General features: G+C 41.6%; 1 protein-coding gene across 1 annotated transcript in view; it reads left to right on the top strand.

Moving 5' to 3' along the window:
* STRAP (serine/threonine kinase receptor associated protein) overlaps positions 1-26,158 on the top strand; it is a 184,429-nt gene that overhangs the window by 41,553 nt on the left and 116,718 nt on the right. The window contains exons 5-6 of the mRNA XM_078674028.1: positions 11,873-11,972; positions 13,824-13,961. Coding sequence (XP_078530154.1) covers positions 11,873-11,972; positions 13,824-13,961 — 238 coding nt within the window. The remainder of the gene's footprint in view (positions 1-11,872; positions 11,973-13,823; positions 13,962-26,158) is intronic.

Here is a 26,158-nt window from a genome sequence, read left to right as displayed (position 1 = left end):
GGGCTGCTTCTAAATGCATGGCCTTCACTATCGCAGCCACGCTGCATGTTCTCTGATATAACTACTTCCCTAGCTTTGCCCAAAAACAGTCAAACATCCAGTGAAAATTCTTTTATAGCTGTTGCAAAATCATTCTGGCACCACAGCCATTATTTTGATGATCAGACTTTCTGAAAACACTATCAAATTCTAACCATTGGGTTTGCTAATCCTTATTTTAGTTCCTTTGACCGCAGCTGAGAACATCTCTTTTCTGCCTCCGCATTTGCAACCAAGGAATATTGCTGTCCCCAATCTGCTTGACGTAGATTTTTGTTTTTGTTTTTAGATCTCGCCTAGTCAGCGCTTGCGCTGTCTCTTCGAGACTTCAGTATATGGGCATTAAGCTCCACCCCTCTTTCCAAGTGGCTTCTCTTCCTGTCCTTTTGCAAATTATGGCTTGAGGTTAGTTGGTATGCTTAGTAGGTCCTCCTTAGTACCTCCCATAAGGCCAGCCCCTCTTACATGTATCCTTACTCTGTAGTTTTCATTAACCGGTTCAGGAGAACTAGTTACTTAATGCAGACACCGTCTCGGGACTGCCAGCTTCAGGAATGGCAGCAACTTCTTGTTTTGGTTGACTTTGCCGTCTAACAGACTTGACATTTGCATTTTTTGCTCATCTGCTCATCAGACCTGTTTCAAGGGCGACTGTTCCCTCTCCTGTGTTCGGTGTAATTTTTGTCTGGCTTATTTTCCTTGAATTGCTCCTACATACTTTGATTCAGATTTGCCACTGTTGATGTTTATTTGTTAGGAGTTACATTTTATTTATTACGATTGCCATGTGTTTTGTAGAGCTGATGCTGAGACTCAAACCCGGTTCCCCAGGCACAAGGCCGTCGGCTCTATAAGCTACGCCACATCAGTAGCTTGAAAAGCAACTTTTTTTCTACTTATCGAGAGCCCAGTAGCTCACAAGACAATCCTACTGGCCCTTATTGTGTTCAAAGCTCTCAACTGGAAATGGTGACTGTAGTGTTGCACGTTGTCTCAAAAGACTAGGAGATCTGCATACACTTTCCTTCAGTCTAGTTTAGTTTTTGAAAACATTCCAAATAGGAGAGGCTGCCTAGAATCGGCTGCACACAGCAAGCTTTGTCTGTCCCTTTGTCTATCCCTTGACTTCACCAGTGTTCACCGAGAAGTGCAGACTCCGGTAAACTTTGGGTGGCCTGCATTTACTTATTGTTGTTTGAATTGGTATAACTGAACTGAAATATTATGTTAGTTTTGTGCTGAGTCTAAATGCATTCGTGTGACGTTACCTCAGCTCCACTTTTGCGAATGTCTTCGTAAGCCATGCCCACTTCCAGAGTCTGAGAGCAAGGAACCACAGGTGTTTGTTTTAAAAGCGCTGGTTTTTCGTGCCACCTTACAGTGACATCCATTGCCTAAAATTAGCCTGCCAAGGTGCTGCCAAGCTCCTCTGAGGCTTCTTTGTATCTGAAGCCCCGGGTGTAGAAAGAAAACCAGCCACCAGGCATGCTGCAATCCCATAGGTCATATTACTCAGTTATGAAGCAGAACTTCTGAAGTATTTCACCATGTTGCAATGTCTGCCAGTGCCCAAAACAAAACTAGCCAAGCACAACACGTCAGGTAATGGTGTCACATAAGAATCGGTGCCGGCCTGACACCATAGATTCGAATGAACAAAAATGTCCCTAGAAAATTCAGTGAGAAAAAATTACACAGTGATGTGTGAGAAGATTGAATTAATCTCTGCTACTGGTAATTACTGTGCACAAAATCTCAGCACGTTTTTTCCTGTCTGTGGCCCTACGGACGGGGGTGGGGGGGGCAAGCATCCCTGTGTGCCATGCCATGCCTACAACCCACTGCCCTGGCATAGATCAGCCACCCCTCTAGCTGGGTGCACTATGCAATCGATGTTACAGATGCATGAGCCCTGTACCCCTACAGTGTCTCAGCCAATTCCTAGACATTGTGCAGTAATGCTATTAAGAGTTATGGTGCTGGGTGTTTGTCATTACGAACTCCACACCACTGTAATGGCTTTAATGAAAGCTGAGAAGTTTGGTATCAAAGGTCTCAGCACATTAAACCTACACTGATTCCAGTGTGGGATTTATTGAAAAGTGCACTCAGAAGGCATCTCGGAGATGACCCCTGAAAAATGACATAACTCTATTCTCCTGGCTGAGTGTGGTTGCTCACCAGCTGCCATAACCAGACATGTTTCTGGACCCCTGGGTCGAGAGCCTGCTGCTCTCGGGGATCTGAAACAATGCACATCCTGGGACGAGGTGCCAAGCCTCCTCCCCCAGGGTGGGTAGGGTCCATGAAGAGGAAGTTTGCGGCTTCCAGCAGATGGCTCCCCCCAGTTCTGACCCCCACTTTGGGCAGGAGATTCGGTGGGAAAACCAAGTGAGGAAGGGTGGTGTGCCCACCTTTGCCAACCTCATCCCTCCGGTGGGGGAGGCGAGGTGAAGCACAACTCTGTCCCCGCCATCTTGGGGATGGGAGGACCCAGCCAACCAAAGAGTCAAAAGCCCCCTACCCCCCCACCCCCCAAACGGGAGGGTGGCATAATAGGGGGTGTACCCATCCCAAAGAAGGGACCCATTGATCCAAACGTTTACTCACCTGTAACAACCCTAAATCTAGTATTTAGAGGCAACCCCGAACTTTGCCTCCTCAGACAAGAACCGGAACCAGAAGAAGGACCAAAGAAGCTGTGCTGAAACTAAGAAGAGGAGGACGCCCACTGACTTGGACCCAGCTCTACCGACCTGTTCCCACCTCGAAGCTGCTCCAGTACAATGCTGGTGTGTTCTGCAGCAAGCAGCCGAAGGAACCCGAAGGACCTCCCCTGCCTTCCAAACGCAAAACTTTGTCTCCTGTGAGCACCAGATTTGCTCACAGACTGGCTCCGGTCAAAACAGCGAGTCCGCACCACTCTGCACCCGACTCCCACGGCCCGAGTTCGAGTGGCCCAACACCAGGAGGAGGTCTCCCTGGCGATCCGTACCTGAGATATGGTGACTTCTGACCTGCCTCGAATCTCCAAGCGAAGACTGTAGCCCCTTTCTGGAGGATCTCCCTGATCGCAACTGGCGCTGGTAAGAAAACCTGACGCCCAAAGCCACCCCTGCATCCATGGCCTTGTTTGGTGGCCCAACTGATGGTGTTCCAGCATTCCCAGGCATCCCAACGTACCTCACCAACCGGTGCTCACCTCCAGAAGATCTTCATCCGCGAGTCTGCAGTCTTGCTGTAACCGGAGAATCCCCATTGAAATCAACGGGGCACAAGGTGCCAAACCCGGTACAAAAGGGGGTGGTAATGGACGGAGCATCTGAATCCATCAAACACTCACACCCAGTCAAAAGATCTGGGTTTAATCCATCACCTTTCTTTAGCCCACTCTGCCACCCCAGTTCAAACATGGCTATATGCAAATCAGTCTGACCCTGTGCCTCATGGGAACAGTCCAGCCCGAATTGCCAAGCCATGTCTTCCATGGACCGGAAACAAGCTTCCGAAAACCGGTTTCTGGCATTCCAGCCTTCTTCAGCCCGGCTTGCTTGAATCCAGTGGCAAAGTGAGCAAGGGACTCACGTCTGAGCATACCCTGCCACACTTATGGCGGCCCAAAGCGGTACAAAGGGGGGTGGTAATGGACGGAGCATCTGAATCCATCAAACACTCACACCCAGTCAAAAGATCTGGGTTTAATCCATCACCGTTCTTTAGCCCACTCTGTCCCCCCAGTTCAGACATGGCTATATGCAAATCAGTCTGACCCTGTGCCTCATGGGAACAGTCCAGCCCGAAACCAGCACCCTGAAGCCAACCACCCCTGCGGGTGTACTTTGGGTGCTAACTTCGATCCCCCTTTGCCCTGAGCCTAACACTAGGAGCTTTGATCTCACAACCTTGTGACCTGCTCGTGAGAGTAGCCACCAACCGGAGACTCCCTGTCCCCCATTGGATAACATTGTGCCTCCGCATCCGGACACCCTAGTGCTGCTGAGGGTGCTTTGAGAGTGCCTCCTTGACCTTGGGGGAACTCTGGTTCTAACCCCAGAAAACCAACTCTAAAGTACTTACCTTGAAACCGATAACCACATTTCTTCACGTAGAACTGCATTGACTTTTATTGTGAAAATTGTTCTGTTTAGTTGTTTTTGTATGAGAAACTTGAAAAATTGCAAATATCTAACAATGCAATAGGTCTCGTATTAGGAAAGTGTGAGCTATTGGTATTGTAAATGACACAGTTTTTTTAATGTGTTGGCTTTTAAAATATATAAATTAATAGCATCGTTATTTACAAAGCCGAAAGCTTACACTTTCCTAATGCGAGTCCTATTGGCTATGGCAATGCTTGTCGGTAGCAAGCAAGGACAGTGCTGTTGTGGTGCGGAGTGATGATGTGGTGGTGTCCCAGAGTGATGTGGTGGTGCCCCCGAGTGATGTGGTGGTGCCCCCGAGTGATGTGGTGGTGCCCCCGAGTGATGTGGTGGTGCCCCCGAGCGATGTGGGGGTGCCTCCGAATGATGGAGGGTGGAGTTGGAGGGTGGAGTTGGAGGGTGAGCAAGGAGTAACAGAGAGCGTGGGTGCAAGAGTGAGAAAGAAACGTAGATAGAGGGGTAGGAGGAGGGAAAAAAAATAACACACGAGTGGTGCGCATGTAGAAAGTGAAAATAATTTGAGTTAAAGACACCTGGCGACTGCTTATATTTTTCAATATTCAGCATTGAAAGGGAAAGTAGGTTAGCGAGAGGGATGTTACAGGGAGAGTGAGGGAGCGCGAGAATGAGAGAGAACTACAGGGGAGGAATGGAGATAAAGAGAGCAAGGAGTAACAAAGAGCGTGGGTGCGAGAGCGTGGGTGCGAGAGCGAGAAAGAGACGTGAGGAGAGGAGCTTTTAGTGAGGGGCAAAAGGCGCACTGGTGAGCTTTAGCTAATGCATGGCGAGTGTAGGGCTAAAAGAACAAGATAGCGGGGAGTGCATTCCTTTCAAGTCTGATGCGGGGGAGCGGCAGCCTTTGAAGTCTGATGCGGCTGGGGGCAGGGGAGCAAATGGTGAGGCACATGCACTGGCCATAATCCGCATTCCAAAGCCCTCTGGCATCAAAGGAATGGTGGGAGGGAACAAGCATATGGGGTGTGAGTGTAAGAGGGGGAGCAGGAAGTGAGGCTGAGCGCGCGCTGGCGAAAGCAGCCCAGATGCCAGCTTCGCTCTTGAATGCCTCACATGCACTGGCCATAAACCACATTTTTAAAGCTCTATGGCAATGCGCAAGCGCATTGTCTCAGGCGAGACCTAAAAACTGCTTTACTTACCTTTTCTCTAGGAAATGTCCCAGTGTCATATCTAGGCATATAACACGGAGTAGAAAAAGTAATTCATAAAGTAATCGAATAGTAATTGTGACTGTATTGAAAGTATTTACCAACCTGTAACAGTCATTTTCATTCAGCTTGCTTGTATTGTTCAAAGTCGAACAACAATCCCCTCGAGAGCAACTGTTCAGCAACTGTTAAACCACATACACCACCAAAAACATATAAACAAAATTATATATAGTCATAATATTACTGTAGTTTATCGTTAGTTTTTTTGGGAAAAAATATACAATACCAGATCTCAGAATTAAAAATCATACATTTCAAAGACAAATTCAATGTTAAGATATCTCATTCAGATTTTAAAACAAATAATAATCCATTCAAATATTAAACATCACAAGTGGAACAAAAAAGGCAGCATGAAATATAATTTCAGACCTGGAAGACATCACAATAGTCAGACAGATGAATACAATTTCTTAAATGCATACTACTAAGACAGCAAATTCCTGTTAGATATTAATCATAGTGTTGCATTTGTCCTTGATGTGTTCCAACACAAAGCATCAACGCGTTTCGGTGGGTCCAACAAACTCTCTCCCCCACCATCTTAGGAAAGTAAAATTCTTCCCACCTCGTAAAGAAATAAAACAAGAACAGGAAAGAAGTACTCTCCGCCTATATGGAAACAGACAATGGGACAAATTATTTTCTATATGCAGCTCTACCACTCAAGCCATTGTGAATAGAGCATTCAAATAAATACCTATTAGAGCATCCAAATTAGTACCATCTTCCTCTCACATATACGGGAGGTAAGGGCAAATTCTCACTGTGCACGATGTATACCAGAGAAAATTTATTCTAAACAAACAAGGATAAAACATAGTTCGCCTTAGTTGGGATATACTTGTATTAGTCTCTACTATCCGTAAGGATGCTAAGCATAGTTAAAACCTATTCTCAAAATACGTGAATCAAACAAAATGCTCAATATGCTCAATACCCACTTCAAGGAGTAGAAAAACCCTTCCTATTACTAACACTATAGACGGGATGTTAAATCCTGTTTTGAATTCGATCAACATAGTGATAACAGCGTCATGCTAATCCACAGACCTCTCCCGCTTACCTAGCAAGTAGAATCTTGTTGCTCGTATCAGGGATTCCACACGGGATACTCCGCCTCCATGTACGTGTCTTTTGACCTTGCAGCCACACCTCTATTTGAACCTAAAAAGCCTGCGGCTATTCTCATTGATCTCAAATCTATCGCAGCTATGATACACATGTTAAATGGTATCGGAAAGTTACACATGGCGCCATCTTAGAATGGCTACCCAATGCGATATTGTGTTTAGTGAGACAGCTAAACCCTGTATACCTAGCTAGCATTCGGCCTAAATAACCACGATATTTTCTAAAACTACATAAAAAATCACTAATGGCTAATCACCAAGCCTATTCTAAAAAAGAAAAAATCGCAGAGGCGCCATCTTGGAATAGGCAAACATGGAGAGGGCGAAGAGAAGAGCACTATCGCCTAACCAACCTGCTGGCCACTCAGCCACCCTACCTACACGAGTTATGTACTTAATAAGCCACATGGCACTCTCTTGCTAAAGTATCCAGCTATCAAATTACTATCCAATTACGATAGCAATAAATGCCAACCGTGCTGTTGGCTATACAATAAATAGTTTTTACTAATTATAATAGCAAATGTAACCTGAAAAAATAGGTAATTAAAACTAACCCACATCTCTCATGGCATAAAATCTGTGATAGAGTCAAGGACCCTTTTCACTAATTGAGTGTATTTCTAGAAACCTCTTGGCTACAACGGGCCCACAAGTCGTTCCCATTCCTCTTTGGAGTTCAGGCCTTTACGCATGGTATTGAGAAGAGAAATGTACTATTGTTCTCGATTTTCTCTTGGTCTGAAGGTTTCCACCTCGTCTACCAATAGTTAACTTTTCTAGTATCAACCATGTAAAATCATTCTCCTTATGTCTCATTTCAATAAACTGGGAAACTAATGGGGCATTCTCTTTTATTATTTTAATAGCTGACCTATGTTTTTGCATCCTCGCCTGTAGTTCTCTGCTGGTTTCACCCACATAGCCTAAGCCATATGGGCACAGCAGCAGATAAACCACATTCTTGCTTTTACAGTTATTTAGGGTTTTAGATCTTAAGTGTTGTTTATTGAATTCCAAATCTTTAGACTGTATACAAAGCGCACATATATTGCATGTGCCACATTTTACATTACCAATGGCCCTAGTATTTCCAGGAGTCATTTGAGTCTCTCTACGGTCCTCACGGCACGTGTGTACCAACTTATTTCTGAGATTTTTATTGCGTTTAAATGCAAACAGTGGTTTCTCTAATTTCTGATCTTCATTATGTGCCAATTCTTGTTCATAACATTCTTAATTTTGTTGCTCACATTTAAATATTAACTTACAAAAACCAACGTATTCTTATTTTTAATATTCTTGTTCTGTACATTATTTTCGAGCATGGCTTCTCTATTGTAAAATCTGGCTCTCTTAAGGGAATGAGAATTTTTTTCGGGTATCTCCTATCTCTAAACTTCTTCTTTAGTGTTTCCGAATGTTTATAAAAATCCTCCAGATTAGTACAATTTCTCAGAAGGAGAAATTGACTAAAGGGGATATTATCCTTTTGGAATTTAGGATGATAACTTGAGTAATGTAGAAGGGTGTTTTTGTCCATTGGCTTCGTAAAAAGCTCAACTTTACTGGTCTGAGAAGTAAATTTAAGATTGGGGTCCAATAAATAAATAAATAAATAATTGTATTGTTCAACCTGCCTTGAAAGTACCATTTACACTTATCTGTACTAGGCTATCTTGGTTCTGGGAAATAAATATAAATGATATTGAAAGATTATGTAAGCAAGACATAATTGAAGATAAGGAATCGTCTGAGTGGTTGTCACCTGTTGTAGTGGTCCACAAGCCTAATGGAAAAATTAGACCTGATTTTTAAGAGATTTAAACGAGTGTGTGTGTGTGTGTGTGTGTGTGTGGATCGGCACCCAATGCCGAATATAAATGAAATGTTTTCAGCTTTTAAAAGGGCCGCTGTATTTTCAACATTCGATCTATTCAATGCGTATCATCAAATCGCTTTGCATGAGGATAGCAAACCTTACACTTCCTTCATAACTCCTGAAGGGGCTTTTAGATACAAGAGGATGCCTTTTGGTTGATATGAGCATCTGTGGTATTTCAGAGAGTTATGCATAAACTGTTTAACAATATTAAAAATACTTTATATTTTCAGGATGACCTATTAGTTTTCGGGAACAATAAGCAATAACATGCAGAGACTTTGCAACGATATTAATATTTTGCAAAACTATGGAATGACATTGACCAAAGAAAAATTTAAATTTGAAATGAATTTGGTGGACTGTTTTTAAGGCATAATATCAGTTGTAAAGGAATATCTCCAAAACTGAATTTGGTAAAGTCAATTGAGGAGGCCCCAGAACCCCAATGTAAAGACCAACTTGGGTCTTTTCTGGGCCTGGCTGAATATTATGCCAAATGTATTCCTTTGTTTTCGGATAAGACCAATCACATGAGAAACTTAATGAAAAGAAATCAACAATTTGTTCGGTGTAAGGGATGTGCCTCAGAGTTTATAAATCTAAAAAGGAATTAACCTCAACTTCTGCTTTGGCAACGTTTGACATACATGTGTTGTAGTTCTGTCATTGTGACTGATGCCAGTTGATATTGGTGCAGTTTTAATGCAGAACCAGAATGGAAATCTTGTCACCATTGCTTTAGCATCAAGACCACTTGGGGATGCTGAAGTTAAATATTAAACTTTGGGGAAAAAACACTTGCATGTTGGTGGGTCATAGAATACTTTCGTAAATATGTATGTGGTACCCCATTTAAAGATGGGTCAGATCATCGTCCATTGGTGGAGATGTGTACTACCAACCGTTGTGGAAAAGCAACACCAAGAATTGCTAGATGGCAGTACAAATTGCAAGATTTTCATTTCAGTATGGAATACATTCCAGGTGCCAAGAACATTTTAGCATATTGCTTATCCCGTTTACCAATTAAGGAGGATTGTGAAAAATCTGTGACTGATGAGGACATGGAGAAAGTTCTATCCTTTTGTACAGTGTCAAATGGATGCATTAAACAAGATGAATGGGAGAATACCTGCAATAATGATGAGGAAATCCAAGAAGTCCTCAAATATAGCTGTTCTCAATGGCCGATTTTAAGAAAGATTTAGATAAGGAAATGTTACCTTATTTCTATGTTGCTAATGAATTATCGGTCATAGATGACGTGTTATTTCGCGGTGTACAGTTGGTGGTACCTAAAGTTTTGCGGGAACAAGTGTTCGACGTGGCTCATGTAGGTCACCCTGGCATGTCTAGTATGAAAAACAGATTACGTTCTGAGTTTTTGTGGCCGGCCATTGACGGGTGTATTGAGACTAAGGTTAGATCCTGTGTTGAGTGTGCCATCAGTGATAAATCACAAAAGATTATCAGCTATGAGAAAGCTCTGTTTCTAGACCAGAAAAGGTATGGGAGAGAATTTCTCTTGACATTGCCGGTCCAATGTGTTTATCCAAAAGTCAGGTGTATGTTCTTGTTCTTGTTGTTCAATTCTCCCAGTGGCCAGAAATTAAATTGGTTCATCAAGTCGATTCTCACACAGTAATTCCTTTTCAAAAACCCCATTTAAAAATTGAAGGATTTCCTAAATGTTTGGTTATGGGTAATGGTGTGCAGTTACAGTTAACTGAGATGAAGGATTATTTGAATAAACATAGCATTGGCCATTTACGAACATCTGTGTATTATCCACAAAGTGACGGAATTGTAGAAAGATGGATGAGTTCTAAAGGAAGGTATACAGCTAGTGGGAAGAATTGTTCTCAATGATTTAGTGTGGAATTATAGAGTTACTCCTAGAACGGTCTGTGATATATCCCCGTTTGAGAAAATGAGGGGTAGGAAGGCTGTGTGTGACATGAACCAGATGTGGATTATGGAAATGAGAAACAAAGTTGATCGTTCCAAAGTGTCTGGTGGTTCCAATGGTAATGGTCGATGGCTATCAAATGATAAACAAGCGTCTTTTCAAAGGTATAAGAGTCCCATGTTTCAATTTCACGTTGGTGAATGGGTTCGTGTGAAGAAGGGAAGATTAATTAAATCTGGAGAATCCAAATTTTCTATTCCCGTGAAAAAAGTCAGTGGAGCACCAAGTTGTAGAGTTATCGGATGGAAACGTGTGGAGCATGAGCAAAGTAGTTAAAGGGCCTAAGTGTTTATGGCCTAATGTATATACGTTTTCTGGACCAAGAGATGTTGTGATTAAACAACAAAATAGTGATGAGTCAAATAAGACATCTTCTTCAAGATTGAAATCTAAACCAGCTTGGTGTAAATATTATGTCATAGTCTATAAATGTAAACAATGTGTTCACGCCTCATGTTGAACACCGTACCTGATTGTATTACTCAACTTTGACATTGTACATATGTTATTGTTTGCATACCATTTCACCTGTGTCATTTCATTGTTTTGGAAATGTTATTTTCTTATTTGCTATTCATTTGTATAATTCTTATAATTTTCGTTAAATCGTAAATTTGTTAATGATAGGGGATGTGTTGCATCCTGACCAATGCTGACCAATGGAATCTTGGGCTAGAACCTGGTGATGGCCCAGATTCCAGTTTAGGTCAGTTGGCCCACGCTTTTCTTGAAACTAGCTGCTTTCTATTTATGCGTAAATAAACATCTGTATTTACTCTACACACCTCGTCTTCATCTTTAAGGAGGAATATTATAGGTACCTACATTGTGGATTTCATACTTCTGGGGATTGTCCGTTGTGATTTTTTTTTTCTTTTTAAGCATGTTATGGTTTTGTTGTATTAATTAACAATTCTGAAGTATCCATGCATGTACTAGAGTTAACACTAGTCTGTTATTTTCCTTATTTATTTTGAGCATTACTAATTTATATATCTATATGATGCATAGCAGTTACATTTTTTATGCAGGTATGTGGATAAATAAATAAAATGCTCACTACTTCATTGATGGCAAGCATTTTTTGTTGTGGAAGCACACAACTTCTACCTATTCAAAACATGTACTCCTTACTCCCAACATGTGGACGGAGCCTAAGCCCTTCTTCTTGTGGTTTTCACATGCTTGTCTGGTGACAGCTGCGCTGTGAAGCCAGTCCATAAAGAATAAGAAAGAATAACTGTATGCTCCAGTTTCCGATATGGAATTCAGCGAAGACACTTGTGATTGGCATGTTGACGTATTGTTATCCATGTCTTCATGTGTAAAACAAAATATAAAAAATAATCGTAATATTCACCTCCATGACGGAATTGTGCAGAGAGGACCATTTTAAATGTGAATTGTTCTTAGTGTATTTTATCCTTGCTTTACTCAAAATGATTTTTAATTTTAAGATCCTTTGGAGATTGGTGGCCACACCTCTGGAATCAAAAAGGCTCTCTGGTACAACGAAGACCGGCAAATTCTTTCAGCAGCAGATGACAAAACAGTCAGGTAAACTACAACTAGTTTGCTGTATGGAAATGTAATTTGGTCTTTAATTCGAATTTTGTATACCCACATCCCCTTAGCCCTTTGTCTGCTGAGAGTATTCAGTGCAATAAGCAAGAGAAACACATCTCCAAGCTCACCTCTTACTGGACGTGGACATGCTTGTTTTTGGTAGCAGTAGAGCAGACGTTGAAAATTAAAATGTTGGCTCACTGTAATGTGCCTGCCTTGCACAAACTGCAAGTTACTTTCTTACCAGATATTTTTTTTGCAACATATATTTATATATTTAAATATAAAAACAACTACAAATAAAATCATCATTGTTGCTTACGGTTCTCGGGTAGTTTGCACGTTTATCTTACGGAATACTAAGTGTGCAACCCTGGCTTTTAACTTTGTGATGAAAGCCCAGAAGGGAACTTAACACAAGTTAATTATTGAGCTGCGCTTAGGCTTCTACCAACGGGCGTTCTAAAAATGTATGTTTAAAATTATTATTTTCTAATTGCATTGCTGATTAAAGGACTGCACATTACTGCAGCTTGCAATATAAAATTTGTGATTCGAATTTTTGTTGATTTCTTATAATTAGTATGTTTGTAAACAAAAAAGTGGGTGACATATGTTGGCAATTAACTAGTTAACATTAGTTTTGGAATTGTGTTGTTCACCACCACCCCCCTCTTCCGAAGATAGTTGTTTTCTATCACCTCTACTTTCTTGTTTGACAAGCATTTCAGTGAAAAAAAAGATAATGAATTGCTACCATTTTCTTATTTCAATCAACTGATCTGTTGAGAAGGATACTTTTATTTCACAGCCACAGCTGCAGTTTGCTTTAGGCAGGAAAGCGTAGTACTTCTGAATGTGGATATCCTAATGATGGTGCATTTGTGTTTTATTAGCTTTCACATGACCACAATATTCCTCCAGCACATCGAAATTTTCGAGATTTAAATTTTTTTTAAATTTACATTCAACTGTATATGTGAATAGATTTACACCATTCTTTTCTAAGCGCTTTACATTAATACTAAAGGCATAAATAGAAGGAGAAACTTGTTTTAATTCTGCATCAGAGTAGCACTGCAGTTTGCTGGTTTCTCTTCTATTCCTTTTCACTTCCTGTGGAATACAACAATGACGTTTTTCTTCTACTTCTGTATTCAGTTGACCAACAATTGAGGCAGAGAGGAGAACTTTACACGGGCATTCTTTTAACCCATTTTAGATATGGATTGGTTTTACGATATTTGACCAGTTCTCAATCCATGGTATTTGTTTTAGTCGCAAATTGAGCATAGGAATTCACACACAGTTTTAGGTCCATATTATATTTACACCAGGAGAGGACCTTGGATCGGTTCTCTACAATTGGACCTTTACTTCTAATTATGCAACTAGTGTTATGGGAAGATCTCTTGGAGTGGGCCCTTTTGAAATTGCTTTGTTTTTGTATGTGCGAACACAAAATGGTTTGTGTTTCAAACAAGGACAATTGTATTAGGTTTACTGCACAGCTGTCTGCATTTTCTGCTTTATCCCAATACCTTGATTTTGGAATTGAGAAGATTCTGCTTTAATATTTTGACAAATAAGTTAATTTTGCCTCAGTCATAAATGCAGACAAGCAACCAAATAGTTTGAGCTATTTAATCTAATCTATACCTTTTCGAAGGTGATTGTCCTGTTAGAAAGATTATATCAGCTGATTTTGTTAGCTTCCTGTTGAAAGCCCAAGAAAGGATGCATGTGCAGTAAACATATGCACTGCACAGCTAAAGGTTTCCTCTGTGTTGACTCTAAATATTGATTGACCTGTCGTGTAATATGCTATTTGTATTTTTTCAGGCTATGGGACAGGGCAAGCATGACTGAAGTGAAGAGCCTCAGCTTTCCCACGTCTGTAAGCAGTATGGAATATCTACCAGAGGGAGAGACGTTACTTATCACTTATGGCAAAACAATTGCTATTTATAATACCGAAAGGTAAGTGGCGTATTTTATGTTTTAATGATTGGACATACATTTTAAATTATGCCTTTAGCATCTTATTTCGTGACCACCAATGCATGCTGGAAATGTTGCTGCTGACGGCCAAGAGTCAAATGAAGCCCTATGGCTGGCCACCTAAATCAATCCCACAGCAGCATTGTGGCAGACATTTGCAGGCACCACTCAGCGGACGTCACTGTCTTTAGTACAGGGTTTCAATGGCCCACTGAGGCGCATCTCCGCTGCATCCCCTGCGAGGCACACTGCTTCAGGTCTCACTGTTATAGGTCCTCAGGAACCGCTTCAGGATAGTAGCACCAGAAGAGGGAATAGTGGTGCAATGGTGGCAGTCTCCCCACTGTGGGCCTGCAGTTTAGGAGAGGTCAACCCTGCATCAGTCGACCTCCAGGGAGTTTCCAGAGGTGACAGCAGTCTACTGCAGGAGGCTGCAAGGCTGGGATTATTGTACTCCGGAAGCCCACACTGAGGAGATACTGGCCCTGACGGGAGTAAATACAGTGCTGTGCCGCGGACCAATCGGCATGTCGCATTTCCCACTGGAATAGGAGTCTATGTGGTCCAGGAGACATCCAGACGCAGAGGAGCTCTCTGTGATTCTCCCTTCCGGCGTGCCTTTCATACCTCTACTCCTCTTTTCGACCTTCTGCGGCCAAGGCTCCTCTGGGCCTACTGCAACCCGTGTTATCAGTGAGTCCTATCCACCAACCTTTTTATTAGTTTAAGATAGGTTTGTATGCCAGTTCTTCCAAGGTCTTGACCTGTAGGGTGAAACATTCCTGACACTTCGAGCAAAATATCCCTTTCAGGCAGTTGTCTACCTACACAGTCCCTCTGGTTAGGTTTGCTGTAGTTCTTTTGAGGTATGTGCAAGCCAGCGACTGGCTGTAGTGGAGAAGTGCTTTAAATTGATGACATGACCAAGAATGCATAAAGGAGGTATTATATGTCTCGCGGTACCTTGACTATAGTCAAGGAACAATGACATTCCTTAAACTGCACAGGAGCTGTTACACTATACACGTCACAGTCTCTCTTGGGAAGAAGAGATGGAACAGGTTTCACAACTTAAACAGTGGTGGAACAAAAATGTCATCTACTGTCAACTTATTTGCTTTCAGAACAGAGCTATTTCTCTGGGTCTAAAAGTGATTTAGGTGTGCTTTCCTTTGTTTCCTCTCCATCCCCTTTCCTTGCTATCTCTTTAAATAGGCTAAATAATCACTCCACTGCAAAAAAAAAAAACAAAGAACAAAAAAAAGTCATTTGAAACGCCAATAGCTCTAGCTTTCACTAATATGAGACTGATTGCATTGCAAACGCTTGTTTACATTGTAGGCAGTGTAGATGTGGGGTTCTTCCATAGTTGCACTGGGTTGTAATAAAACACATGGCAATATATAAACTGGATCGGTCTGAGATTGGAGAAAATTGCTAGGGTTATCATGGCCATTTTGGTCTGTCCATCTGTTGTCATAATTTGGACCCATGCCGTCTTTCCATTAAATTTCGGAGCAACCCTAGGGTCTAGTGAGTTAGCCTGTAATAGGCAATATATTCTCAATACCTCTTTTTTCCAATTCGAAAATCACAAATCTGGCCTCTTCTGGATTATATGGGGACGACATCTCCTCATTTAGCTGTTTGTCTCCACTTGCATCGGGAATGGATCTTTTATGTGATGTAGGGAGCTGGAAACGTAGGTCTAAATTGTGACGTGGCCGTTGAAGAGGTGCAGAACATTAGCCTCTGGTCTGGTCTTGGATGCCTCAATTAGCTCGGGCAGTGAACCTCCAGACATTGGGTTGTGGCAATTGTGCTAATTTGTTCTTGCACGTTCAGGCAGATTCTGACCTTAAAAATAAATGTAAATCTTTTTGATCAGATGTCAGCAATCTCAGGCTATTTCAGTTCCAGGTTCTTACTATTAAAGGTTCGGGGGAATGCCTGTAAAACTTTGTGCATTTTCTCCAATTCTTTGTTCTGTGCTGGTGCACAAAGCTTTGCCGCTTCAAAAAGTGAGCTTGAATTGTTAACTCCCAGGGGGCCACATATATCCAGAAACAGCTGCCGTTGTTGTTGGATCAATTATTCACTCTGTTTTAAAGACAAAACTATACATTTGGATGGGGCCAACGAAAACCAAGTGCACTGTCATTTAGGTCCCATGGAAACAGTTATCCTAAAATACGCATAATCACTGTTTTCATGATTGCATGTAACACAACCACTTGGTTTAAGCACCTGTCCCTTATATTCCTAAAGCCAGTCATTGAGTGTTTCTTGCTTTGCTTTCCTTGTTTAAACAGGATAACGGATATGGGAGGATGGGAAGGCAGTCAGTCCACTTTAAGTTTCTTAATTCTTCACCAGAATCAATATAGTGTGCTTTGCTCTTCTGACACCTTTTCAGACTTTGTCAGATTTATGACCTTCTGGATAGCATACTTTGTATTCACCTCAGATTTGAAAGCGCCATGGAGGCGTATTATAGTAGTCCATTAAAAAAAACACACACATGCACTTAGCAACTTCTTTGGAGTGACCCTCCTTAGATAGAAATGGGACTCTTTTGCCGCAGATGAAAATCTTGGAAGTAGGAGGAAACCACTGATAGGGGCTTTTGCAGAGAGGTTCTCACCCAAGGTATTTGCAATGGTTTGACTTTGGTTGCTTGTTTGGGATGATCCCCTAATGCCGAGGACTGACTAGCGCAATTCTGTTTTTTATTAGCCTTCAATTTGTTGAAAAAATGCTTATTTAGCAGTGGATTCATGTCTAGCGGTTGCTCAGGTTGAATGCAGAGCTCGCCGTCTGATGATCCAGATGTGAGTCAGTCAGACGTCATCATCGTAAGACACAGTAGAACAGGCAAATGATCTAATGAACTCGGAAGTCACACATATATGTTGAAGATGGATGATAAAGAGGAGCCCTGTAAGACCCCACACTAAATAATAAAATGGTTTTAATGTAAAGTTAATGAGTAAAGTAACCTTCAAAGGAAGTTGTGAACAAGGCAGCAACAGTGCCAGCAATTGTGACTAAACTTGATCGCCAGGGTATAACAAGATGACGCCTAGTGCATTGCTATCATCCACAATGTTCCTTAGTTCATTCACAGCTATCCCCAAGGAAGTGTTGTGCACCTGTAATCCAAAACATTTGACTCCTCCAGATATGCTAAGCGCTGTTGTGCAGAAATGTTTTGTGCACTTCCCAACATGATGAAGAGTGAGATTTAGGCCTCTGTGGTCTGTGACAGTTATCCCATTAGCTTGAACATTCTTAGGCCTGGATACATATGGCTTTAGGTACATGGGAGCTCATTTCCTCATTACAAGCATGCATAGAACCTCCATTATCCATTGTGTCTTTTACGTTTGGATCAACCAACAAGAGTATTGAACATTTTTCCATTTTGCAGCAGTGGTGATGGACAAAAGTAATTGTCCATCTGTTTAAATGAATAATTGAGCTCATCTGTGCAAGAACGAATTCTACATGGTACCACTCAGTTATACTGTTCACTAGTGCAGTCGCTTTTAGACCAACTTGCAGATGCAGAAACCGTGAGTGATGCAAGATCCATGCAGGCTTTTTCCCCTTTCTTTTCTAACAATACTTCCAACTTCAAACAATAGAACACACAATACTTGTATTGAAGAGCTTTTTTGAAGCCCTCCTTGTGAATGCACTTCCACAGGTGATTGTTGCAGCCAACAGTTTTAGAAGAGAGCTGCTGGATGCAGTAGTATTGCCAAAGCACTTAGCTGACAGCTGCTTGTTAAAGCTCTGCTGGGGCTCACATTCTTTTTGTGTGCCTCCATCCAATGTTGCAGTAAGAGACACAGAAGAGCTTCAAGGCAAGCAGGTGTGCCTTATTGTATGAATATGCAGCAGACTCTCCCTCTTCCTTAGTTATGTTATGGCAGTGCCCCCGCGCTGAATTCCATCAGAGGCTAAGATCATAAATCAAAGCAAAAGTTGATAAAAATTCTAGGGAACAAGATTTTTTCTTAAACAACCAAGTTTTAAGTTGATTACTAAAAACTGATTCTGAGGTCTCCTGTCCTGGGTATATAGGAAGAGAATGCCATTTTTTAGCTGCCAAGTACATAAAAGAAATCCCTTCAAAGCGTTTCCTGTTAAATTTAGGGATGCAGACCAGCCCAGTTCCGGCTGATCTTAGACTGCGCGTGGGATTATAGGGCTGTATCATGGGGCGTAGGTATTTCGGGTCCTTACCTTGCAGTATCCTGTGGACATAACACATGGCTTTGAAGGAGATCCTCTCCTCAGTAGGGAGCTAATGGAGAATCTCCAGAGCAGTCCCTGTTGAAGAGAATCTAGGGATGTTTAGAAGCATTCGAACTGCAGATTTTTGCACCCGTTGGGAAAATATATATATATATATATATATTCACAGAAAAAACCATAGGTTATAGACCATATATAGTTAGGAATTAGCATTTACAAAACCTTGAAAATTCACTGAAAAAACCATAGGTTATAGACCATATATAGTTAGGAATTAGCATTTAGAAAACCTTATTTTACTCACACAAAACCATTGAAATTCCATATATAGTTAGTTGCACTAACTATATATCGCGCACCCGCAATCCACTGCTGATGATGTCACATATTACATCATTCATGACATGGTCAGTGACATCACTGATGACATCACTGATGACATCTCAAATGACATCACTGATGACATCTCAAATGACATCACTGATGACATCATGACACACCAATACCAGTTACTACATACGCACTCACTGATTCGTACGTCTACACACACATTCACTCATTCACCCATACAATTACTCATACATACAGTCAGTTATTATTAGAACACTATCATATGCACTCATACACCTAGTCAGTCCTGTGAAGAATCAATCACACTTCGATTTCCTCATCTATAGTTAAACACAGAACACCATACTTTTCACACATATACTAACACATACTTACTCTCTTATACAATCACTGATACAAGTACACATTGATATGCACAGAGTCACACACCTCCCAGCCAGCCACACACACACTCAGTCTTCCATACATCCACTCATTCTTCAATATGTAAAACTTATTTAAACTTTACAAAAACACACACACTAGATGATGTCATCAGTGATGTCATTTGAGATGTCATCAGTGATGTCATCAGTGATGTCACTGACCATGTCATGAATGATGTAATATGTGACATCAGCAGTGGATTGCGGGTGCGCGATATATAGTTAGTGCAACTAACTATATATGGAATTTCAATGGTTTTGTGTGAGTAAAATAAGGTTTTCGAAATGCTAATTCCTAACTATATATGGTCTATAACCTATGGTTTTTTCAGTGAATTTTCAAGGTTTTGTAAATGCTAATTCCTAACTATATATGGTCTATAACCTATGGTTTTTTCTGTGAATTTCATTGGTTTTTTAACAGCTAATATCTGTAGCTGTAAAATGTATTCTTCTTTAAATCCAAAAATATATTTTATATGTTTATGAATAATTTTTTTTTAAATATTTTTTTTTCTTCGTTCCCGCTTCGCGAATCGGGAAGCTTCCCGTTAGCTGACCTTGATGCCGCGAAATAGACCGCGAGCCGGTAAACGTTTCTTTACCGCAAGTGCCGCGTTAGAAAACAACATCGTGACTCCTCCCGTCCGCATGACGTTTCACGTTCTCGCGTGATACGTCATATGACGTGCTACGTTAGCGAACTGGTACGCGAAGCGAGTCGCAAAGCGCAGGTTTCTGGAAGCAAACCGGGAGGCCCTGCAAAGCGCTTAACGTAAACACAGCAAGTCATGTGACTTGGTAATAACACTTTTCATTGGTTCATTTCACTTTTGGTTTCCTAATGATGTAAGACTAGGTCATATAATCTAAAATGAACACTTTTGATTGGTTGAGAACTCTTGTTTTTCCCAAATGATGAAAATCCCTCCTTCTTTCCTCACTCTGACTTTCATCATTGTGAGAGAAAGACCCTTTGTGATCACTGAGCAATGGCTTCTTTAGTAGCTTCAGCTGGTGCTTCCCCACCACCTCCACCACATCCAAGGAAGAGTGGACCACCTGCTCAAGTTATAATTCAACAAGAAGAGGAAGAAGAGGAACAGGACGACGAGCACGAAGAGAGGCAGTTTTTGCCTGAGCAGCCCAGGATGTCTCACCGGAAAGAAAACTTCATTTGGCAATTTTTTAAAATTCCCAAAGGTCAGAAAAAAGTAAATGCAAGATACGTAACTTGCCTTATATGTCAAGATAGACTGTCCAGAGGAACCGAGAAAAAATACAGTTTCGGAAACTACACAATGCATCGCCATATGACTAGGTGGCATCCTAACAACTACAGTGCTGCACAGTTTCGGAACGACCTAGATAATCTCCCTATTATGGCCAGAAGATCTGTTGTACCGGAAGTAACGGGACCAGAGGGCAGGGAGATGGTGCCAAATATACAAATGAGATTTGGTGAAGTAAAACACATCTGCGTATTTTGCGATGGATTCATTTGCTACGGAGAAAGAAGCATCACTCTGATCAACAGAGCTATTGACTATCATATGCAAGTTTGTACGAAACGCCCAAAATAATAAATACTTCTTTTTTTGTTTTGTTGCTCCTGTTGAGCCCTTTACAATGAATCGTTTTCATTGCCCCCTCCAAGAAAAACCCCAAAAAATATAAAACTGTTCAGAAAAATTCAAAAAAAGTAAAAAAAGTTCCGAAAAATAATAAAAAAAATATAAAACAACAAAAACAATAAAAAAAAAAGTTCTTTTCAGAACTACCTCCCCGTTATTAAAAAATTGGTACAATATTTGGAACTGTGCCAACCTCTATTTCTCTTAGTTCGCTTCCCAGTTCGCTCGCCGGTACGCGAACCGGAAGCGAACCAAAAACAGTAAGTATAAGGGAAGGAAACAGACACTTATGTTAAAAGAAAGACAGCTATAGGGGAGTAAACTAGAGATACTATTACCCGTAATCCACTGCTGATGATGTCACATATTACATCATTCATGACATGCTCAGTGACATCATCAGCAGAGGATTGCGGGTTTTTTGGCAACGTGCCTTATCCACGGTTTAATAACGCTGCCTTTTGCTTTATATAAGTTTTCAAATTGTATGAAATATATACCAATAGGTCGTTATGAACCTTTAGGTAGTGCTTTTCTTCATGAGGTCTGGTCGCTTCCATACACATACAGATGTTTCAAAGATGATCAAGAAGTTTATCTGAATGGAGAGGAATGCACTGAGACGCCAGATCATTCACTAATGTGTAGGCACATACAGTTACACGGTTCATGCAACAAACACCGACCAAATATGGCTTGCGTGTTGCAAGGCACGCCAGTTCCTGCTATCATCCCCACGTTCAAGTTGTTGGAAAATGGTAGTTATTTGATGCTCAATAATGAAGATTGTTCTGAGTTAATTAAAAGTATTCCTTTTATCGTAACAGTAAGTGAACGGGTTATTTGCTGCAGAAATGTTCTATTTCCTCCCACACATGAACATAGGGAGTTTTCAATCTGGCCACAAATACCAACCTTGGGACAGATTTCAACGGCATGGCAAGAATAAGAGCTCTTTTGTCTCAGAGAGAGGTGGCCTTGAGTTCGGCCCGTGAAACTTTCGTGCTTCACATAGCGAACACCCGTACAGAGGTGCAGACCCTTTTCAATTCAGATTTGCCTTTCAATTTCAGCAAGATGGTTCCGACTATCTTTAACGCATCCTCCACAAAGACCCTGGCGCACTTTTTTAAAGTTGTTACCAGTGGTCTCGTGACTTCATTTGAGAAAATCTTTGGAGTCATCCCTGCTTCCTTTCATTCTATTTTCTCCACTCTGGTTCGTGGATTGGCATTTTTACTTGCATTACCAGCGGACGCTCTTGTGCTTTTTTACATTTTTAAATATGGATGTCCCTCCTATGCAACCTCCCACCCTGCAGCTGCTGACACTGTTCCGCAATCGCATGCTAGAATATTATGGCACAATGCCGTTGGCGATATTAAGCACGGCATATGGATTATCTTTTCGATTCTCCTACTTCACCTGTGTCCAGCCTGTATTTCACTGCCTGACCTGTGATTTCGATTGGGCCATTGATTTGTGTCTCTGCGGACCGGTTTCTCCTGACGTCGACTTTAATCAGCTGATGACTCCTATCATTACTCACGAGTTGGTTTGTCCTGGCGAAAGGATTATGGCTGTGGCATTGATGCATGGACTACTTGGTCCCTGGAATTTACTGGCGGCAGCACAGTCTTTCTTGGAACAGAGCTTTCTTGAAAACCCACCGAGCTGTCCTCTGATGGTGATAGAGGATCCGGTGCTGGGAGAGCACGTATGTTCTTTTCCGCTTTTAAATTGGATGGCTGAACTGTTTTCGGATGAAGACGGTGACTTCCTATTGGAGGCTGTTGCAGCTTATTTTGCATACACAGTTATGTCATAGACCTTTTTCATGTTTGATATGCTGAGTACTAGCATTTCATTGACAATTCATTGACTTATTTGTCAAGTTTTTATTATTTACCTTGCCTATTGGCTTAAGACTCGATAAAGTACTTGGCTGTTTTATTTTTCTTTAGCATTAAATTTTCCTAGTTTTTAATGCTTTACCTTGCGGACCGTCCACATATAAACTTGCAATCTGCTCTCATGAGATGGCACTTCTATTATCTTATTCAGTTCGTTTCCGGATCATGGGGAGGTGTCATCTAGGTCCTGGATATCTTTACACCGTGTTAAGTTAGCATGGGCTCATTACCGGTTTAAACGCCATTTTTCCTTTTTTGCAACTTCTGCACACGACACTTAGTTGTTGCTTTAGCTTTCCACCTAGTAGTTCATCGTGGTTTACATGAGAATAATATGTTATTGCTCTACTATCTGCTTTGCTTGTTAAACTATATCTGTACAGCGAGTGCTAAAGTTTCAAGAACAACACGATACAGAATTGTTATGAGGTCTGATCTCCACGACTTCATACTCATAACATAAGTGCAACTTCTGCCAATTCTGGGCATGAGGCGGGTTTTATATTGCTTTGCCGAACACACATACACAACAGTTGATGCGGTTCACATGAAGAGAGAGCTGGTGTATGCTGATGTGATTCCTTCAAATCTAAGACACTAAAGTATGGGCACGCCCTAAACCAACACAAAGAGACCTTCTTAGCAAATAATATAATATGTGTATTAGGGAGGGTGAGATATAAGCAGCCGCGGGCCGTGGAGGGAGTTACGGTGAGGCAGGGAGGCGGGGAGGGGGAGAAGCAGGGTGGAGCCCTCTCTACCTTGCCCCTCCCCCTCCCCGCCTCCCTGCCCCACCGTAACTCCCTCCATGGCCCGCGGCTGCTTATAAGTGTTGCTAACTCTTATTCATTTACAGCATGTTCACATACTGTCACCATTCGCTTTTTATGTACTAGTAACTATGCTGGTAATTTTGCTACTGATAATATGTGTACTTGTATTCTCCACCCTGCTTCTCCCCCTCCCCGCCTCCCTGCCTCACCGTAACTCCCTCCCCGGCCCGCGGCTGCTTATAAGTGTTGCTAACTCTTATTCATTTACAGCATGTTAACATACTATCACCATTCGCTTTTTATGTACTAGTAACTATGCTGGTAATTTTGCTACTGATAATATGTGTACTTGTATTATCTAAGATACTACGCCTGAGAAGACGGCATTAGTAAATAAACATTTCAAATACACATGTGTTCTTCTTAACTCCATGTTCTGGTTTCTAAGAAATATATAACGACCGACTGTTCATGAGTTCCACGTATCCTGAGGTACTATAAGTTCATATTCTGGATTGTCTAAACATTGAGAGTTTGTTATATCCAATGTGACACTGTACCTAGCTTGCTAAGGAGTTTTTGATTACTAACGTGAGTTTTGGGACACCCTAATTCGCCGAGGTTCCAATCCTCTGTCCACAGTTCTGTGTGAGAACAGAAACCCTGCGACAGGGGCACCCCCGACCCTTGCTGGAGCTTCATCACACTTGCGATACAACTCCAGCAATGCGCCACCTTTACGGCACAGATACATCACGCATCTGTGCTGTTTTTGCCCCATGATGCGCCGCATTGTAAATGCAGCACACCATAGGTGACGGAACAGCGGCACAGAATGACTAACACATCCCTGGTGATGCGCCAGTCATCATAAATGTATCCCTATGCTTCTTATCTTGTTAGAGATGAACCGCCATATGTATCATCAAAGTTTTTTGCATTTCCTAAATAGCGAACTTTAAGGAATAAATAGCGATTCTTTACCATTCCTAGTTTGCGATTAGCTATTTGCTAATTACAAATTACCCATTCATTTCCTTCATTTCCATAGGGCGGTTGGACTCACTTTTAGCTCGAACGGCTGAATGGATTTCCACGAAACTTGGCAAAATTGTAGGGACTGGTAGCCCGATGTGCCTTTGCTATGTCTCAAGATATATGCTCCAGTGGTTTTTACGAAAATTAACTTTGAAAAATATATATTGGGCTACATTGGCCTATATATATGTTGGAGCCCAAATGTAGCCCAATGAAGCCCAATGTAGCCCAATGTAGCCCAAAGATGGCCGCCAGACACACAAAAAAACAAATGTAGCCCAAATATCAGCCAGATGTAGCCCAACTATAGCCCAGTGACAGAATGACCAATCAGCTTCGCAAACCTCCGTTACGCGAAGCGGAGCGCTGTTACAGATATATATCTTTTTTTGAACGTTAATTTCTCAAAATCCACTGGAGCACATATATTGAGACCTAGCAAAGGCACATCGGGCTACCAGTCCCTAATATTTTGCCAAGTTTCGTGCAAATCCATTCAGCCGTTTTATTATTATTATTATTTTTTTTTGCCCCGCGGGGCCCTTTTAAAACCTCCACATCAAACCTAGGGGGTCAGCGAGGATCTACTATGCCCCCTTATAGTTATTTCCCCCTTTGTTTTGACCTCCTCTTGTCTCTCGATCCTACCGAGAGACAAGATGGCGGCCGCTACGGACTTTTTGGAATGTTGACAGACGCCGGAGAACCAATCAGCTTCGCTTCACAAAGCTCCGTTGCGCGAAAAGTACGCGTCCTGGGACGCTGCCAGGTCCGCTGTTACAGATATATATCTTTTTTTAAACGTTAATTTCTCAAAATCCACTGGAGCACATATATTGAGACCTACAAAAGGCACATCGGGCTACCAGTCCCTACAATTTTGCCAAGTTTCGTGCAAATCCATTCAGCCGTTCGGGCTAAAAGTGAGGCCAACCGCCCTATGGAAAACTCAATGTTAAAAACACGTTTTGGGACCCCCCTTTTTTCTCGGCCCCCCCTTGACGAACCCCCCCCCAAATTTTCAAGGGCTGCTCAGAAACAAAATGTGCCATTTTCCTGAAAATTTCAGCCAATTCCGTCCACAAACGCCAAAGTTATTAGACATAGAATTTTCAAAAATCCCATAGAGAAAAAATCCTAACTATATATACCTACTGGCGACCGCCAGTAGGTAATATATATATATATATATATATATATATATATATATATATATATATATATATATATATATATCGGTAGGATCGAGAGACAAGAGGAGGTCAAAACAAAGGGGGAAATAACTATAAGGGGGCATAGTAGATCCTCGCTGATCCCCTGGGTTTGATGTGGAGGTTTTAAAAGGGCCCCGCGGGGCAAAAAAAAATAATAATAATAATAATTGAACGGCTGAATGGATTTGCACGAAACTTGGCAAAATATTAGGGACTGGTAGCCCGATGTGCCTTTGCTAGGTCTCAATATATGTGCTCCAGTGGATTTTGAGAAATTAACGTTCAAAAAAAGATATATATCTGTAACAGCGCTCCGCTTCGCGTAACGGAGGTTTGCGAAGCTGATTGGTCATTCTGTCACTGGGCTATAGTTGGGCTACATCTGGCTGATATTTGGGCTACATTTGTTTTTTTGTGTGTCTGGCGGCCATCTTTGGGCTACATTGGGCTACATTGGGCTTCATTGGGCTACATTCGGCTAATTAGCAAATAGCTCATCGCAAACTAGGAATGGTAAAGAATCGCTATTTATTCCTTAAAGTTCGCTATTTAGGAAATGCAAATA

Source organism: Lissotriton helveticus, chromosome 1_1 (assembly GCF_964261635.1).
Source record: "Lissotriton helveticus chromosome 1_1, aLisHel1.1, whole genome shotgun sequence".
Taxonomy (NCBI): domain Eukaryota; kingdom Metazoa; phylum Chordata; class Amphibia; order Caudata; family Salamandridae; genus Lissotriton; species Lissotriton helveticus.
This window is presented reverse-complemented; position numbering and strand designations above follow the sequence as displayed.